Source organism: Tachypleus tridentatus, chromosome 13 (assembly GCF_004210375.1).
Source record: "Tachypleus tridentatus isolate NWPU-2018 chromosome 13, ASM421037v1, whole genome shotgun sequence".
In the NCBI taxonomy this organism is placed as follows: domain Eukaryota; kingdom Metazoa; phylum Arthropoda; class Merostomata; order Xiphosura; family Limulidae; genus Tachypleus; species Tachypleus tridentatus.
In genome coordinates, this window is record NC_134837.1 from 226490011 (window position 1) to 226506400 (window position 16390).

The 16390-nt window shown below is 33.9% G+C and overlaps 1 protein-coding gene across 8 annotated transcripts in view; it reads left to right on the top strand.

Annotated features, from left to right (window-relative positions):
- The window catches only part of LOC143239982 (protein MMS22-like), a 213586-nt gene that overhangs the window by 178613 nt on the left and 18583 nt on the right, over positions 1 to 16390 (top strand). For 7 of the 8 annotated variants that reach the window (XM_076481705.1, XM_076481707.1, XM_076481706.1 and 4 more), the window contains one exon: positions 6039 to 6161. The exons of the other annotated variant lie outside the window; for it this stretch is intronic. In XM_076481705.1, the coding sequence (XP_076337820.1) occupies positions 6039 to 6161 (123 nt within the window). The remainder of the gene's footprint in view (positions 1 to 6038; positions 6162 to 16390) is intronic. 8 annotated transcript variants of the gene reach the window in all.

Sequence of the window (16390 nt, forward strand, 5' to 3'; positions counted from 1 at the left end):
ACACAGATTCAGAATAGTTTACAGGCAAGGTGTTTTTTATTTTGAGTATGAAAATACTATTTATTATCTTATAATTTTCATTTTCATAATCTCTAAAACCTCTTAAATGAATATCAAATGTTTTTTTAAGGTAAATATTTATATTTTGTTTTCCTTTTTCTATACTCTGTCATTAACTTTATCTGTTATCATCAACATACAGCACAATAAAATGTTTAAAATTAACAAATGGAAATATGTACATACCTTTAAACTCTTCATAAAAATTCACTAGTAGAAGTTTCTTCAGGCTATAACTGAATAGTGCAAAATCTGCTCTTTTTTGTTGGTTATAAGCATGTCCTATGACTTCAAACTGTCACCTACTAACACCTTTGACTTTGCAAGTGGGTGTTGTTGACATTAAGCTTAGAAATATTAGAATGCAAAAATCGATAAAGTTTTGGAAATTTTCCAAATGCTAAAGAAAGACAAGATGTTGACAGTCTTTATTCTATTCTTAAAGTATTATTTATAAAAGCTTGTAATGTTTAGATTAGTAACCACAAGCAGATCATATGATAGCAAAATCTGCAGTTTTTAAATGCTTCTGTTTAAAATATAGGATTAAAACTTTGATAATAGTAATTTCATTAAAATAAATTCATATTAAAGTGGTTTAATTAAATTTTGAATGTTACTTAGTAATATGTGTAAAAGGGGGTTTAAAATGGAGTTGTTATTATCGGGTTACTCTTGAAATAGAACACTTTTCGGGGTGTTGTACATCTAGTAATATATAAATGTCCATAAGTACTTTCATACTTTGTATACCTATACTGTTAAATTCCAACCACCCCTGGAGGATAAGTAACATTCAAATTGTTACCAAGTTCAGTGGGTTGGCCCAGACCTTGTACACAGCAATATGATAAAAAAAATTTCACTCTTTTATTACTTTAGGCAATTCTCATTGCAATCAGTGTACAATAAACAAACCAGTATATCTTTTTCCATTGTGTTCTCAAAACTAGGATTACGATAAATGTTATGGGAAACTTCTGGTAATTGTTAAGGTTGATAAAATCACTTTGCATTTAAAGCAGTCAACACTTTCCATATAATCTGATAATTGTGTTTTTGTTTTCATAATGAATTACTCATCTTCTTTGTATCCGTTTCATGCTTTTAATAATTTGTTAGCTATTTCTAAACTTTTTAACTACTTTAATTTCACCTTATATGAACTTTAAGAACTACTAAGTTTATTTGCAGTTATGTCTCTATCTACTTTTCTTTCTTTTACCTGATTTACAAGAACTTTTGCCATTATTCTTGCCTTTTGATTTGGTAAGCCTATTACTTGTTAAGAAATCTTGAATACTTAGCTTAACTTATTTCATTAGTGCAAGTTTCTAATATTTTTATTCTGTGAATCATTTGACCTACATGTGTGACAGGGATGTGACTAAAGTATCACTAGTCGTGTACCATAATTTACAATGAATATTTTAATGCTAGAAATAAACAACCTTATAACGCCAAATCTGTTATTTTTCTTTAACCATTTTGCAACTGAGTTGTTTGATCCCTAAAACCACCAAAATAAATATCCTATTTTTTATTTTATCTGTTATTTTCTACACTGTAACTCAGTACATGATTAGTCAATTTGACTTATTTCAGAATTCTGAATTATTCATTTTTCTTTCTAGAATGACTGCAAATTGTGAAAGAAAATCATAATTGTTTATCCTAATTATCTTAAAGATTGTAACAATACACATATGTTTCTCCTTAAATGCTATTGTTTTATTGCAGTTTGAATCATGTCTAAGTAATAATTCTGTCACACAAGTTTAATTCATTCAGTGAATGTGTAACTCACATTCCCATGTTGAGTCAAGATTCACAGTAGAGTTATGTAACCAAAACAAACTGCAGGACATTGGGTGTAGTTGACATCAGTGATAGTTTAACAGTTTTCTGCTTTGTGTGGCTTGGAGTGTGGTAACCCAAACTATCACATATTTTCAATGAATGTGACCTACTGAACCCTTACTTTACTTACCAAATTTCAGGGCAATGTATTAAGAAATAAAAGCTGTAAAATCTCCAATTTTGATTGGATTTCTCTATATTTTTTTTGCTAAAAATATGAAAACTATTTGATGAAAAAATGTATTTAACTTTCATACATTTTTCTCAAATTGGGTGCAGTGTTAGATCTTTAAAACCCACAATTCCATGTCAAATTTGGTCTAAATGCAAGTCAGTGTTGAAATAATTCAACAAAACAGCACACTTTTAACCATAATGTCTGAGCATATTTACACAAAAAGTCACATGAGCTGTTGATCTGAAATATTTATTACTGCTTCACCTAAGAGTTAAAAAGGTTGACAATTTTTAGTTTTTTGTTATTTGTATTAAAAATAGCTGATATATAGCAGCAAAACTATAGAGTGAAAGCATTTACAGATACATATGTACTTGTTGGGCTAAACAAACTAGATTAACAACTTCTTGTTCAAGTTTTTAAAAAAATCATACAGGTGGATGGGTATTATTCATTTTTTATTACCAACCTTTAAGTATAAATTTACTAAGGTTTATGAAATTACTCTAATTAAAGAACATTTAGTAGCATGTGATATTAGCTTAAGCAATTAATGTAAAAAATTATGCTTGATATGGTTGTACCAAGTGCATGCAAGTGATGACAAGAAGCTGTTTATCTACTTCTCATAAAATGGAAATTATAAACAACATTTTAGAGTGGAAACCTACCACCATATATTTTAAAAGAATCTGTTGGTTTTGTAAACTACAGGTCTGTTCCAAATTATATACTTGCAATCCTAAAGCTAATGTTGGTTTCTATTAAGTGCCACTTTTAATTGCTGTGGTTTGTTGGTGTGCATTGACAAAAAAATCATATCTAAACAAAAAGACACCTTGGGTGTGGGGAAAAAAAATGCTGCAAACAAAGGATTGAGCATGCAACGTAAAGGAATGAAATCAAAAGTGGTAGCCAAACTGGTAGTTACAGCTATGAAAATGATTTGAGAAATGTACAGCAAATATTCATTCTTTAGTTACCTAGGCTACTTATTTCGTTTTACCCACTATTATGTCTTAAGTTAAACAAAAATCACAGTCTAACTAACTACTAAATGAATATTTACTACAAAATTCTTAAAGTAATAAGCTACCAATTTGGCTTCACTTTTTTTCACACCTGTGGTGTTTTTGTTTATATTATTTAGTGCATGGTCTGCTCATGAGTATACTTTCTTAAAAAATGTTTTTACTGTTTTTTTTCATGATTTTACATCACCTAACCTAATCAGTTTCTAAATTGTACATTTTAGTTACTGTTACAAGAATGATAAAGAAAACACGTGAAAAACAAGAAATATAGTCTTCCTGCCAACTGTTGATACTTAAGCCTACTTTTTTTATACTAATGGTGCAACTGCAATAATACTTTTTATTTAATGAAATATTGCACTTGAGGAGAAGACAGAATAAGAACACAAAAATGCAGACAATGTTTTGTAACTTTATTAATATTTTTTGTGGCTTTATAATTTTACAATAAGAGCTGTTAAAAATTCAGCTGAGCTCCTCAGTGTGTTTGTTGTAGAAATAAAGTTTGAAAAGGAAGTGAAACAGAGAACAGTGTAATATAATACATCATTTGATAGAATAAAACTTTAACTTTTTATTAGTTACAGTTAATACAGTATTGTATGTCAAAGAGAACTTTTAGCAGTTTTGAAAAGGAGAAGATGACAGGTTGGTGTGGCAAGATGGGTTTCATTTTGTAATTTATTACTCAGTTACCAAATAACTATGAAGGCTGTAGAAATTATGCTTTACTTGAAAAATAACAACAAATAATGAGAAAATGATGTTAAATTCCATACTTCTCTGAAGGGGGAGTAAATAAATTTGGGAAGAGGGAAGATCCAGAGAGTAAATGTCACAATTTTCGTACTATGGGATATTGATTTTTTGTATATATTTTATTATAAGGTTAAAAACTTTTAAAACACGTATAGTATTAAGATTTGAATTCTTAGCTACATTTTGATGCCAAGTTTATCTCTGTGCATTAATAATACAGTAGTTTGATTTAATGTAACTCTGACCAATCAACTCAAAAGGATTAATTAAACATGAAGCATTTCCTTTTGCATCTTCTTGGAAAGTGCTTTTCTAAAATACAAATTGGAACATTCCTGAAAAAGCTTTAAAGTGAAACATTGTGTCCAGTTAAAAACACATATGCTGTTATAATGTCATTTATTTGTAGTATCAAGAGGTCTTTTTTTACATAAATATGCACTACAGAAATTGAATAGTGAATTTATAGTGAAGTAAATCATGGCTCACAAGTTTGACCAACTCTTAGGAATTATTAGTGAGAGAGCTAGAATAAGAAGAGAAATGATTATAATGCAAACAACAAAATATTAGTAAAGAATGCAAAATATTTTGAGTACATTTAATTCATTAACCTCTTTGAGAATTATTTTTGTATGTTGCATGTAATTATATTTTAACAAATCAATTTTTTCTTTTTCTTATTTCATGCACAAATCAAATAAACATTTATTGCTTACAAATACTTATTGACATTTCTTGTTTGCTTGGGCTGCTTCACCATTACTTGCTTGTTTACATCACTCATAATGGTAGCTTGGGATAATCTTTGATAGTATCCAAGGTAGCAGTAGTGATATGATAGATTCTCATACAACATATGTTTGTTTTGGCTTGTTTTGAATTTCACTCAAAGCTACTCGAGAGTTATCTGTGCTAGCCATCTCTAATTTTGCAGTGTAAGTAAGACTAGAGGGAAGGCAGCTAGTCATCACTACCCACTGCCAACTCTTGGGCTACTCTTTTACCAATGAATAGTGGGATTGACTATCACATTATAACACCTTCACAGCTGAATGGGTGAGCATGTTTGATAAGACAGGGATACAAACCAGCAACCCTCAGGTTACGAGTGAAGTGCCTTAAAACTTGGCCATGCTGGGCCACATCATATATGTACACTAGCTTATTGAACTAACGTTAGAACTCACCTAGGGAGTCATTGGTTAAGCAAGTTAGTTTCATGTAGCTGGAACCATATAAATATGAATCCTACTGCAAAAATTATTTGTTCAAAAACAGACAAAATTCATTAGGCATTGGACTTTTGGAATTTTTTATTTTGTTATATTTTACACCTTTTTGATACAGTCAAACCTCTGTTATGTTTGATTTAATGTTAAGTATATGGATACTGTCAAATATTAATGTAATAGATTTGTCATTCTTTATAATATGTTTTTACTGTTCCATAAAAGTTAGTTTTAGTGGTTGTTAGCATATGAAAAATTAACTGGAGCAGCTTTTTTTGTGTCTTCCACGAGTAAAAAATCATAAAGATAGAAAATAGCATTAATACTCTTCTTTTGTCAAAGTTAAGGATGTATTATTGGTGATCTTCTTACTGACTGATGTTTGATTTGTGTTAGCACAACATATTCTAAGGTATGGTTGCCATTATATATAAACTGGATATTTGGCTTAATATTTTTTTATTCAATGAGAAAGGACAGTTTCTCATATACGTTTTTTATGTTGTGTTAGTTAATTTCAATTTATTTGTATAATTTAATATTTATGCAACTTTGTATATTTTTTAATTTTATTTTTCTTAATATTTGTATATTATTCAAACTCATTTTTTGTAAATTTAAACTGCAGAGTCTTGAGTAATTATCTTCCAATGTTAAATACATTTGGTATTTGAAGTTTTGGTATTTTATGTGTTTTCCTTAAATATTTTGAACATTACTTATACTTGAAAAGATACTTTTTTGAAATATTCCAGATTAAATTGTGGTAGAACTATTGCTTTAGAATTTAAGGAGGAAATGATTTGTACCTAGTGATATGAATATATGTTTATATTTGCTTTTGTACATAATTAGAAACTTAGTATTTTGTATTTTTGCATATGGATGTACTGTAACAATGGTTTATGTTTTCAGACAGGAATATTAGAGATCTGTGAAAACCAAAATTCTCAAGATTTTGTAACTTTCTTTGTAGAAGTAATTAGGGATAACTTTTTGTCAAAAAAAGGAACATCGGTTCCAGATCATTTACAACAGGTAAAAACTTTGATATTTTTCATTTTACCAAACAAAATTGTTCAGTGTTTTATAATAGCCACATTTTGTTAAGATTATTAAGCTTCTTTTACCCTATCCATGTCCTGTGTATCATGTATGATTTACAAAACATAATGCTAAAGCATCTGAGTATCATTGACTACATTTATTTGATATGCAGTGTATGCTCATGAATGTGGTAGTAGGGACTGTTTCAATGTATGAGATTAGAAGAAAGCTTCATATGAGCATGATGTGATTCTTAAGGTATATGTGAATGATGATAGATTAAGTTGTTTTCATTCAGGGGATTATGTAAACCTAGAATAGATACAACAAATTTTTGTATTAATTCTTTATATTTTCATTCAATAATACAAGAAGGATGTGCTTCACTCATACATATTTGGATAAATTGGCAAATAAGTGGATTAATTAAAAAAATCTAAACCAGGAAAAGCATTCAATAAACATTGGATAAATAGACTTTTACTGTACAATACATAATCTCATGTGAAGCATCAGTTTTGATAAAGTAAAACTGATTTTCATTTTAATTACATCATTCTTTATAGCATACTCATATAGTTTCTTTCATTGTTGTTGTTTCCAATAAAAGGTGCCCAGTAACATTTCAACAATTTGTTTATAGTATGTTGCTGTTTATGAGCCTCTTTGGATACACAACATGCCAGAAAGGTATTTAAAAACCAGCTTCAAAATTATCTGCTAAATAGGTTTTAGAGCAGACCTTTAAAATCAATTTCTCTTAAGTTTCCAATTTCTAGTATATACACTTGTGTTGCAGATGTTTTAACAAACATGCTCTTCTCTGTAGTGAGCAGCAGTATAAAAGATTAGTTTAAAAACTAGATAAATAACATTAACAACATTTTTACTGACACACTAGAAAAATTAAACAATTTAATGAAGTCTAAATGTTTAAAAATCTGCCACACATTTTAACATAGTCTGGAGTCATCCTCAGGGGCTACTGTGTGTTGTGAATCATTGTAAGTAATTAAATATGTTTACAAGTAATGCATGATTTTCTTGTATTTCAGTTGTTACATATTATAATTTATCTCAAACCAGTCTCCAATTTATTATGTTTCCTACATTATGTATTGTGATTTCAGATAGCTGGAAATTTAATCTGAACTTAGAAGTTAATAAAATGTCAATATTAAATTTATGATATTTGCCAACAAGATTGATAAACATAATTTTCTTTCTTAACACAAATATAATATAATATACAAATAATGGCTTATATACAGCAATTCTATAAACAATTTTCAATCTGGTGTGGAACTGAATCTTTTATCAACAGTCCAGGTTCACAATGAGTAAATTAATTCTGAGTTGATATTGTTACACTTCTCTTGACAGGAGAGCTAGCTAGCTTTATGCTTGGTTGGCCTCACACAGTTTATGAGCTCCTTTTTTTTTTCCAAGGATGATATCTAGTGTCCTCATAGAAATACTAACGTACAAGGTTAATTCACTGGAGTTTGTAACATTCTAAATTTATAAACATTCCTGCTCAAATATCTGTAGTTTCCAATAAATAAGCATTTGTCACAGTTATATTTTCCAAAGCTTATAGTGTACTGACTGTAGTGATCAAACATTCTGTTACTGTCTATTTGTACATTGATTTATAATCTTTAGGCAAAATTCGTTAAAATTCACTCGGCAAAAATATTTGAAGATATGCTGGTGCTTTCACAAAACATATGTTGTTGATTCTTACAATCAAGAATCTTCTACAAATGTACAGAACCAGCAAAACTTGTGCAACACATGTTTAACAGTGTACTTTATGTGCATTAAACTGAAAGGAATGTAAATATTAAAATAAATCTGTAACAGTATATGCATTACACCTCTCTTCTTATACAACTTCATTAATCATGACAGAATACAACACAATCATTATGAATAACCTTATGATAATAAAACAACACAGTAAACACATGAAAGTACTTAAACACAAATGATATCTCTTTGGTTTAAACAATCAGTAATTACACAACTGAGGTGTTCTTCAAAAGGTGAGATAGGTTTCAAAGGAATAATTAGGAATTTTCTGGTTAGGCTTTCCAATCCATTGACAGGTATGACAAATTTTACAAAATGAAGAAACATTTTGCCTAATTTTTGGCCAAAAGAAATATCTTATAATTTTGTCATATGTCTTGTTGACACCTAAATGATCTCCCATGGGAAGTTTATGGACAGCTTCCAATATTTCAGAATGATATGCATTGGAACAACAATATGATAAACAACAGCCAAGTTCTCTGAAAATGGCACATATGGTGGTCTCCATTTTCTCATGAGCACATCAGTTTTGAAAAAGTAACCATTTGGAATTTTCTCTATTTTATTTTTTGGGAGTGCATATTTAAATAGTGGAGTCACCAATGAATTGTCATTAGGACAGTTTTTCACAATATCCTTGACAGGTCCAAAAACATTTCTGAGAAAAGTCTATAATATTGTCCTCTAAACAAGTATCTTATCATTTGCTTTTGGCTTAATTTCTTTGTTTGAGTTTGAGTCACAGAACATATGGGGGGAACACAGCTAGATTCTCCTCAACAGCAAAATTGTCCTTAGACGAAACAGTGATCAGCTTGGTGACTGTCTTGGGTTCAACAACTTTTTCCCCAGCCAAATCATTTTCCCAACAATAATGATACTCCCTTAATTTGCATATTAGGTCTTACTCCAACCACACCTGGTCCTGAAACTAAGCCTGTTGCTAAATAAATGTTATGAAGAGGAACATTAACAAAGCCACCATCAACACTCTGAGGAATAATAGACTCATCAGTGGCAGAACTTGATTCTAATGTCAGTACACCTTATAACGACAATAATTGAGTCACCCAAGTATAATGTAGAATGTATATGGATATAGGATTAGCAGTGTTATTTCTCAAAGATACTGAACCAACAAACACAAAAGGTCTGAAATATTTCCTGACTACATAAGCCTTTTCTTTCATCAATGGCTAAATCAACAGCATCAGGTGATCTGGTTAAATTATGTCAATATGTGGATGTGAACATGCTGAGTGTTACCTTCTTTTTCCTTACACTCAAATTTTCTACACATTTAGAGAACATGCAGGACTTGTGCAACACACATTTAATAGTATATGTTACATGCATTAAACTGAAATAAATGTATATATATATTAAAATCAATCTATAACAATATATGTTACACTTCCCTTTTTAGAGAATTAAAAATTGCCATTAGACAATTTTTAACTAAAATATGTATACACACACACACATTGTATTCAATGCATTGTTTAAATAATTATACAACTTCAGTAATTTTAACAGCCTTTTTTCTCCATCTGATTTTGCCATGCCATTCTATTTCCTTACTGCAGAATCAGCTAGGTTTAATTCAACTTTTTTAGACATTTCTGTGATATGTTCTATTTGTTAATTTCTTCAATTTCATATTATCTCCTTCCTACGTTTTTACATGATATCCCCTTCTTTCAGTATTTGGGTTACCCCCTTCTTGAAATATTAAGGTTCATACAAACTATTTTATTATGCTGATGATTGATGGTGTTAACATGCCTCACCCTCTGTGGGCTTTGAATTAGTTTGCTTTGACCGACCATCAAGCTGAATGTCCATTTCTCAATTTTCAACAGCTGTAATTGATTTTGCCTGTGTGGAAAGTGAACCTTGATCTTCCTGTTCATATTTTTCATGCCAAAGTTTTCTGCCTTTGTCTGATCCTTTCTACTCTTTTATGGTACATGTCTGTTATCTTTCTTCTTTCCAAGGCAGTCCACTAAGATCCTAATGTGTTTCTCCCTGATTACCTCCACATTAGGATGTTTGTCTTCTTATGCTCAGTTTTTCTGTTGTTCAGATCTTGTGGAGAGGGACGTTGTTGTGTCCCATGTTCATTTACTGCCAACGTATCTTTGGAACTTGCATATGGCCTCTTTTCTACAGTGGTATGTTTTCCATAATATTCTCAAGACTTTGTAATTGCTTGTGGAATTGGTGAGACAACAAATGCCCCTTTCTTTGTTGGATCATTTGTCTCATTTAGAATGAAGAAGAGCCCCTGTTTCTACTTCCCTTCTCAGTCCTTACCTATTCCTACTTTCAGTAGTTCTTCCCCTTTCTTATTCAATGTAGATGGAAATGTTGTCAACCGTACTGGCGATTACCCAGTGGATTCTGGTCCAGTGGAGGCTTGTTTGACCAATTTTGTTCCCCTTTGGGTTATTCAGGTATTATCTGAGGGACTTGTCATCTATTTCATTTCCCCTTCTCTTTGTCTTGAGTAGTTGTATCCTTTCCATTGCCTCAGGATCCTACCATCAAACCTGTCACTCATCCTCCTCCAGACTGTTTGTGGTACCCAAGAAAACTTGGGAATAGTGGTTTGTGATCAATTCATCCTGCCTCAATCAGTTTTTGGTTTTACCTAAATTTACCATGGAGCCTTTTCTCACACTCCAGGTAGGCTTTTTTTCTCTGTGTGTGGATGACTAAGTTAGATGTCATGATTGCTTATCTGCATCTTTCAATATCTGATCTATTAAGATGCTTTCTTTGGTTTGTTCATCATGGGTAGTCTATCAATTTTGTGCCTTGAGGGTTTCTTTAGGGATAGTTTCTCCTTGATTACCTCCACATTAGCAGGTTTGTCTTCTTTATCTCTTTCCTTATGCACAAAGTATCCTTGTGGTTCAGATTACCTGGGAGGAATGCTATAAAACTATGTATTTAATTTGTTTTCTCCATTTTGACACTATTCTTACTAAGTTAAATTGACCAATCTTTTACACCACCACAAGAAAAAGTAAAATAAATCTAAATTACCCTCTTCTTTCTAGAATGACAGCAGATTGTAAAAGAGATTTAAAGTTATTTAGAATAAATATCTTCAGACATGTAACAGTTTAGAATACTATCCAGTCTGATTCTGTATGTTTGTATGGGTTTATTTGAAGGGATGTTATTGCTTTGGAGCAAACCATCAGCCCTGTATATTTTTTGTCAGGTGGATTACTGGCTTCTGTTACCTCATTTCAAACAGGAGTTTGCACCCATCACACTCATCCACTTCTCCTGGAAGCAGCTCAGGTGAGTTGGTTAATCAAATGTAAAAGTCATTCCTTATACCTATCCAGTATGTTGTCTTTTATTTCAACAGTCATTTCAGTCAGGCCCAACTTTCTCCTCTTTGTTCGATGGAGATTTCAGTTCTCCATGCCTTTATTACTCCCTCTCTTACTGCTCAGGAGGATCTATTGCTTTTGGGGATGTGGTCTTCTATGGAAGCCCTTATCACTTTGGGTTGAAAGAATATAAGATATCTTCAGTAAATCTTGTGTGGAATCCATAAGAGGATTCTATTTTTCTTCCTCTTTCTCTTGTAAACAGTCTGCAATGGTGGTTGGACAAGGCTCATGTCAGTGGGTGTTCCACTCTCTCCCCCTCATCCAGGTTTTTATAATTTCACAGATGCAGGGAGGTATGGATTGATAACCTGGAAGTTTCAGGTTTTTGTCTGTAGCCAAAAGATCTTAGCATATCAAAATTCTGGAGATTCTGGCCTTATGTTGTGGTTTGAATAATTTTCTTCATCATGCCATGAATGGTCTTGTCATGATCCATTCTAACAATTTTGTGGGGATGGCTTACATTAAACACTAAGGTGGAATCTGTTCTTGTTCTCAAATCTTGGACCTCCTTTTCATAAGCCCACACCTTCAGTATTTGTCTCTTTGCATGCTAAGTCCTGGGTGTTTTCATTCTTGTTGCAGATTGTCTTTCCCATCCCAACAAAGTTTATCCATTGAAGTGTTCTCTCAACATTTTTGTTTTCCAGTGGCTGTGCTTTAAGTGGAACTCACCTGGATGTGTTTTCCACATCTCTCAGTATCAAGTTACCTACGTTTTGGTCTCCAGTTCGTTATCTACTTGCTATGGCTGTCAATGCATTCAATTAAAATTTGACCAACAAATACCTATATGTTTATCTTCCCATTCATTTTCTTCCCAGGGTGAATTCAGTAGTTTACACCACTCCATGTCAAGTACTTTTAATTGCTTTTTACTAACCAGCACAACCATAGTTTTTGCAACTGCCCTTCTGCTACCTCTTCCTCCATCCCATCTACGTCAACTTCAGGCACACAAGCATTTCATCTACCTTTTTATATCTTCCATCATTTTTATCTGGTCCCTGGCAAGGAGATTGAGCAGGTCACTTTTTTGTTTAACTTGTTTCCTTTGCCCTTCAACTAGAGAATTTTATCAGTGCAAGTGGATCATTTTTCACTATTGGTTTTTGGGTCAGGAGTTCCCTCTGCTTGACCCATTGTTCTTCATGCAATGAAATTTCTGATTTGACTGTTTCATTAGGGGTTTTCTGTCTCCTTGATCACAGGTTATTGGGTTGCTTTATCCCACAAATTTGTTTTTCTAGGAACTGTAAAGTTTTTATCTCCTACTTTTTCCTTATTGTGTTCCTTTTTGATTTGTCATTCACTGTAAGGATCCCAGTCTGTGGCATGTGGTTCCTGACCAGTTATGCTACAGACAGTGAAATCTGTACTTTCAGGCTATGTTGACTGCATATTTACAATTTCCTCTTGCATTCAAAGGCAATAAGGATATTACCTATTGAGGGTACACCTTATGCTACTTTGAATTCATCATGAGGAGATACTGTTGAGAGGGATTTGAAGAACAACCTTGACTCGGAGATTCTCACTGGTTTCTCCACCCAAGGAGTTTCTGTAGTGAGGTGTATCTTCACTCATAAAGATGGAATTATGATGCTGACCAATGTCCTCATTCTAACACTTATGTCACCATGTTCACCTGCAACCATCAAGGCAGGTTATCTTAATTGCAGGGTACAACCATACATTCCAAACCCTTTCAGATGTTACCAGTATCAGCAGTTCAGTCACTCAAAGACATCATGTCGTAATTCTTTGACGTGTGCTCATTGCGATGGCAAGGACCACTACGGGTACGAGTGTGAAATGGACCCTCATGGCATCAATTACAAAGGCTCTCACTTGATGTACTTTTGTTCTTGCCCTAAATGGTTGGAAGAAAAAGAGGTGCACCATTTGAAAACGATTCACAACATTACTTACCCTGAGGCTCAAACATTGCTGTGCAGACAGATCTCTCTGTGTCTCCAAAAGAATCATTCTCAAACCAAATGAAAAATTTTTTGCTCTTCATGAATAAAAAAGTTGATGAATCAACGTCAACACCCATCTGTGTCCCTAATATACATTCCAGCAAACCCAAAAATCTACTTTCTTTGGTTACGGGTACAGGCATTTCCTCGAGTACATCTTCTTCTCCCACCACAAGATTCAAAATGATCATTGGTTCACATCCTCAGTCGCTGAAATCCTTTTCCAACAACAAAGACTTGCCCAATCAACCCAGGGCAAGATTCACAGAGGTTAACAGACCTTCCTCAAATAAAAACAATAAAGAAAAAAGAAGAGGTCCTAAACAGAAGTGCTCTCCACCTAATTCGCCTACACGTAAATAAAAGTGGCCACCTTGATACAATGGAACTGTCAAGATTTACGTTCTAATCTGGATGATATCAAAGCACTGATTGCTTTCTACCATTCTGTATGACTTTTCTTATAGGAAACATTTCTGAAACCTGCTGATACACTCATCTTTTCAGCAGTTTTCTTTGTACAGAAATGACAGGCTGTGTGATGGACGAGTGCGTGGTGAGGTGACAATATTGGTTGATCAAAATTAGCCCACCCTGTTTTTGCCACTTGACACACCCTTGGAGGATATAGCCATCCATATTTCTTTTTGTTGTACCATCACTGTTTGTTCTCTTTACCTGTTGCATGGGAGACCTATGATCAATCACTGTGTCCCTTTTTAATCCAAGGGGACTTTAATGATCATCAGCCCCTCTGGGGAAAGTGCTGATATTGATGGGATGGGTTGCTCCATAGAGCTTATGCTCTCTGATCACAACCTTTCTCTTTTCAATACTGGTTTTTATACTTATTTTCATGCATCTAGTCAGTTCTTTACTGCTATTGATCTCTCAATTTGCTTTCCTTCACTATTCTCCCTCTTTTCATGGAGGGTTGACAGCAACCCACGAGGAAATGATCATTTTCCTATAATTTTGAGAGAGACTGGCTGTGGTCTATGCCATCCGACCCTCATGCCCTGGTGGAAGCTGGATCAAGCAAACTGGTTCTCTTTCATTGCTCTTGCAGAACTTGATTCTGCCATGATCGGTAAGCGATCAATAGATGACTGTGTGGCAGCAGTAACTGACTATATTATACAGGCAGCTGCTCAATGTATTCCTAAAACCTTGACACGTTTCCATGATATTCTCATTCGTGGTGAAATCCTGCCTGCCACATGGCACGGAAGGCTCAAAAATGGGCGTGGGATACTTTTCATTAGGTATCCCACACACTTGCACTGCATTACTTTCCAGCAGGCCTCTGCACATGCTTGATGGGTAGGATGTCAAAGCCAGAAGGAATCTTGGATTAAGTTCACAACCAGCATATCTTCTACCACCAGTTTCAAAGTCATATAGGAGATGAAAAGAAAGGTCAGTGGCCAACATAATTTTGTCCCCCTCTTGATCTTGCTCTCTGATGGCCAGGAAGTACCTGATACCCAAAGCATCGCAAATACTCTAAGTGAAAGCTTTTGTCAGATGTCTAGCACTTCTGCTTCTTCCTCCACCTTATTAGCCATCAAGACTTGGGCAGAGAGGTCACCTCTTTCCTTTTGAGCTGATTGTGTCTATGACTGTAATCGTCCCTTTACACTGGTGGAACTCAAACTTGCCCTTCTTTGATCTGGCAGTACATTGATCAGACCTGATGATGTACACTATGAAATGGTCCACCATCTATCTCCTGCTTCTCTTGCTATTCTTTTGAGTATTTTTAACCAGATCTGGTAGGAGAATGTTTTTCCTTATGCCTAGTACCAGGCTATTGTCCTGCTTTTCTTTCAGCCTGGAAAGGATCCCAAGATTCCTTCAAACTACCATCCAATTTCTTTGATGAGCTGTCTCTGTAAGACCTTAGAGAGGATTGTTAATGCTTGTCTTGTTTGGTTCCTCAAATCAGACAACCTCCTCTTGCCCACCCAATGTGGGTTCCAGTGACAGCACTCCACCATGGACCACCTGATTTGACTTGAAACATAATCAGAGAAGCCTTTCTCAAACAACATCTTGTATCAGTATTCTTTGACATTGAGATGGCTTACATGGCCATTTGCCCATTTTTATTAAACATTTTTTTAATGGACAGGAGATTCCAAGTTCAAGTGGGTTCGACACTTTACTGTTCTTTTCTACATAGCTATGTTTTGAGTGTCACACTTTTCAGTATAAAAATTAATGCCATCACTGAACAACTCCCTCTTACTGTTGCAAACAGGCTTTATGTTGATAAATTTCATGTTTGTCGTTGAACATGGGGTATATTGAGCAACAGCTACATACTACCCTCAATTGTTTACTGAAGTGTACCACAGCAGTTGGCTTTAATTTTCCTCTCCCTCTAAAACCGTTTACATGCACCTTTGCTGCCAACGAGGTATTTACCCTGATCCTGAACTCCGTATCTGTCAAGTTGTGCTGTCTGTGGACTCTGCAACAAAGTTTATGGGGCTTATCTTTGACCATAAGCTGACCTTTATACCACACATCAAGTAGCTATGGATCAAATGAACATCCTACATGTCCTCTCTTCCACCACTTTGGGAAGTGGATCAACATTCTAATGTAAAGATACATCGTGCTTTTATTCGATTGAAACTTGAATATGAATCACTGCCTTAAAGATGCTAGACACCATTCATCATCAAGGACTTTGGCTCTGCACTAAGGCTTTCCACACTTCTTCATCTCAGAGCTTATACATTCCTTACCAAAGCATCCCACCTGGAGTTGTGTTTTCCTTCCTTGGTGGGCCATACTTTTTCAGAACAGACGATCTGCCTTTGCTCCTTTTGAACTTCGTATCCAGGCGCAGTTGGATGAATTGGGTCTGTCCTTGATAACATTGCTGTATCAACTGGTCAGCCCATCCCACCATATAACAGTCCCCAATTGTGACCTATCTTTAAGTCATCTGAGAAAAATAGACACTTCTAATTGGAAATACTGTCTGCTATTTGCT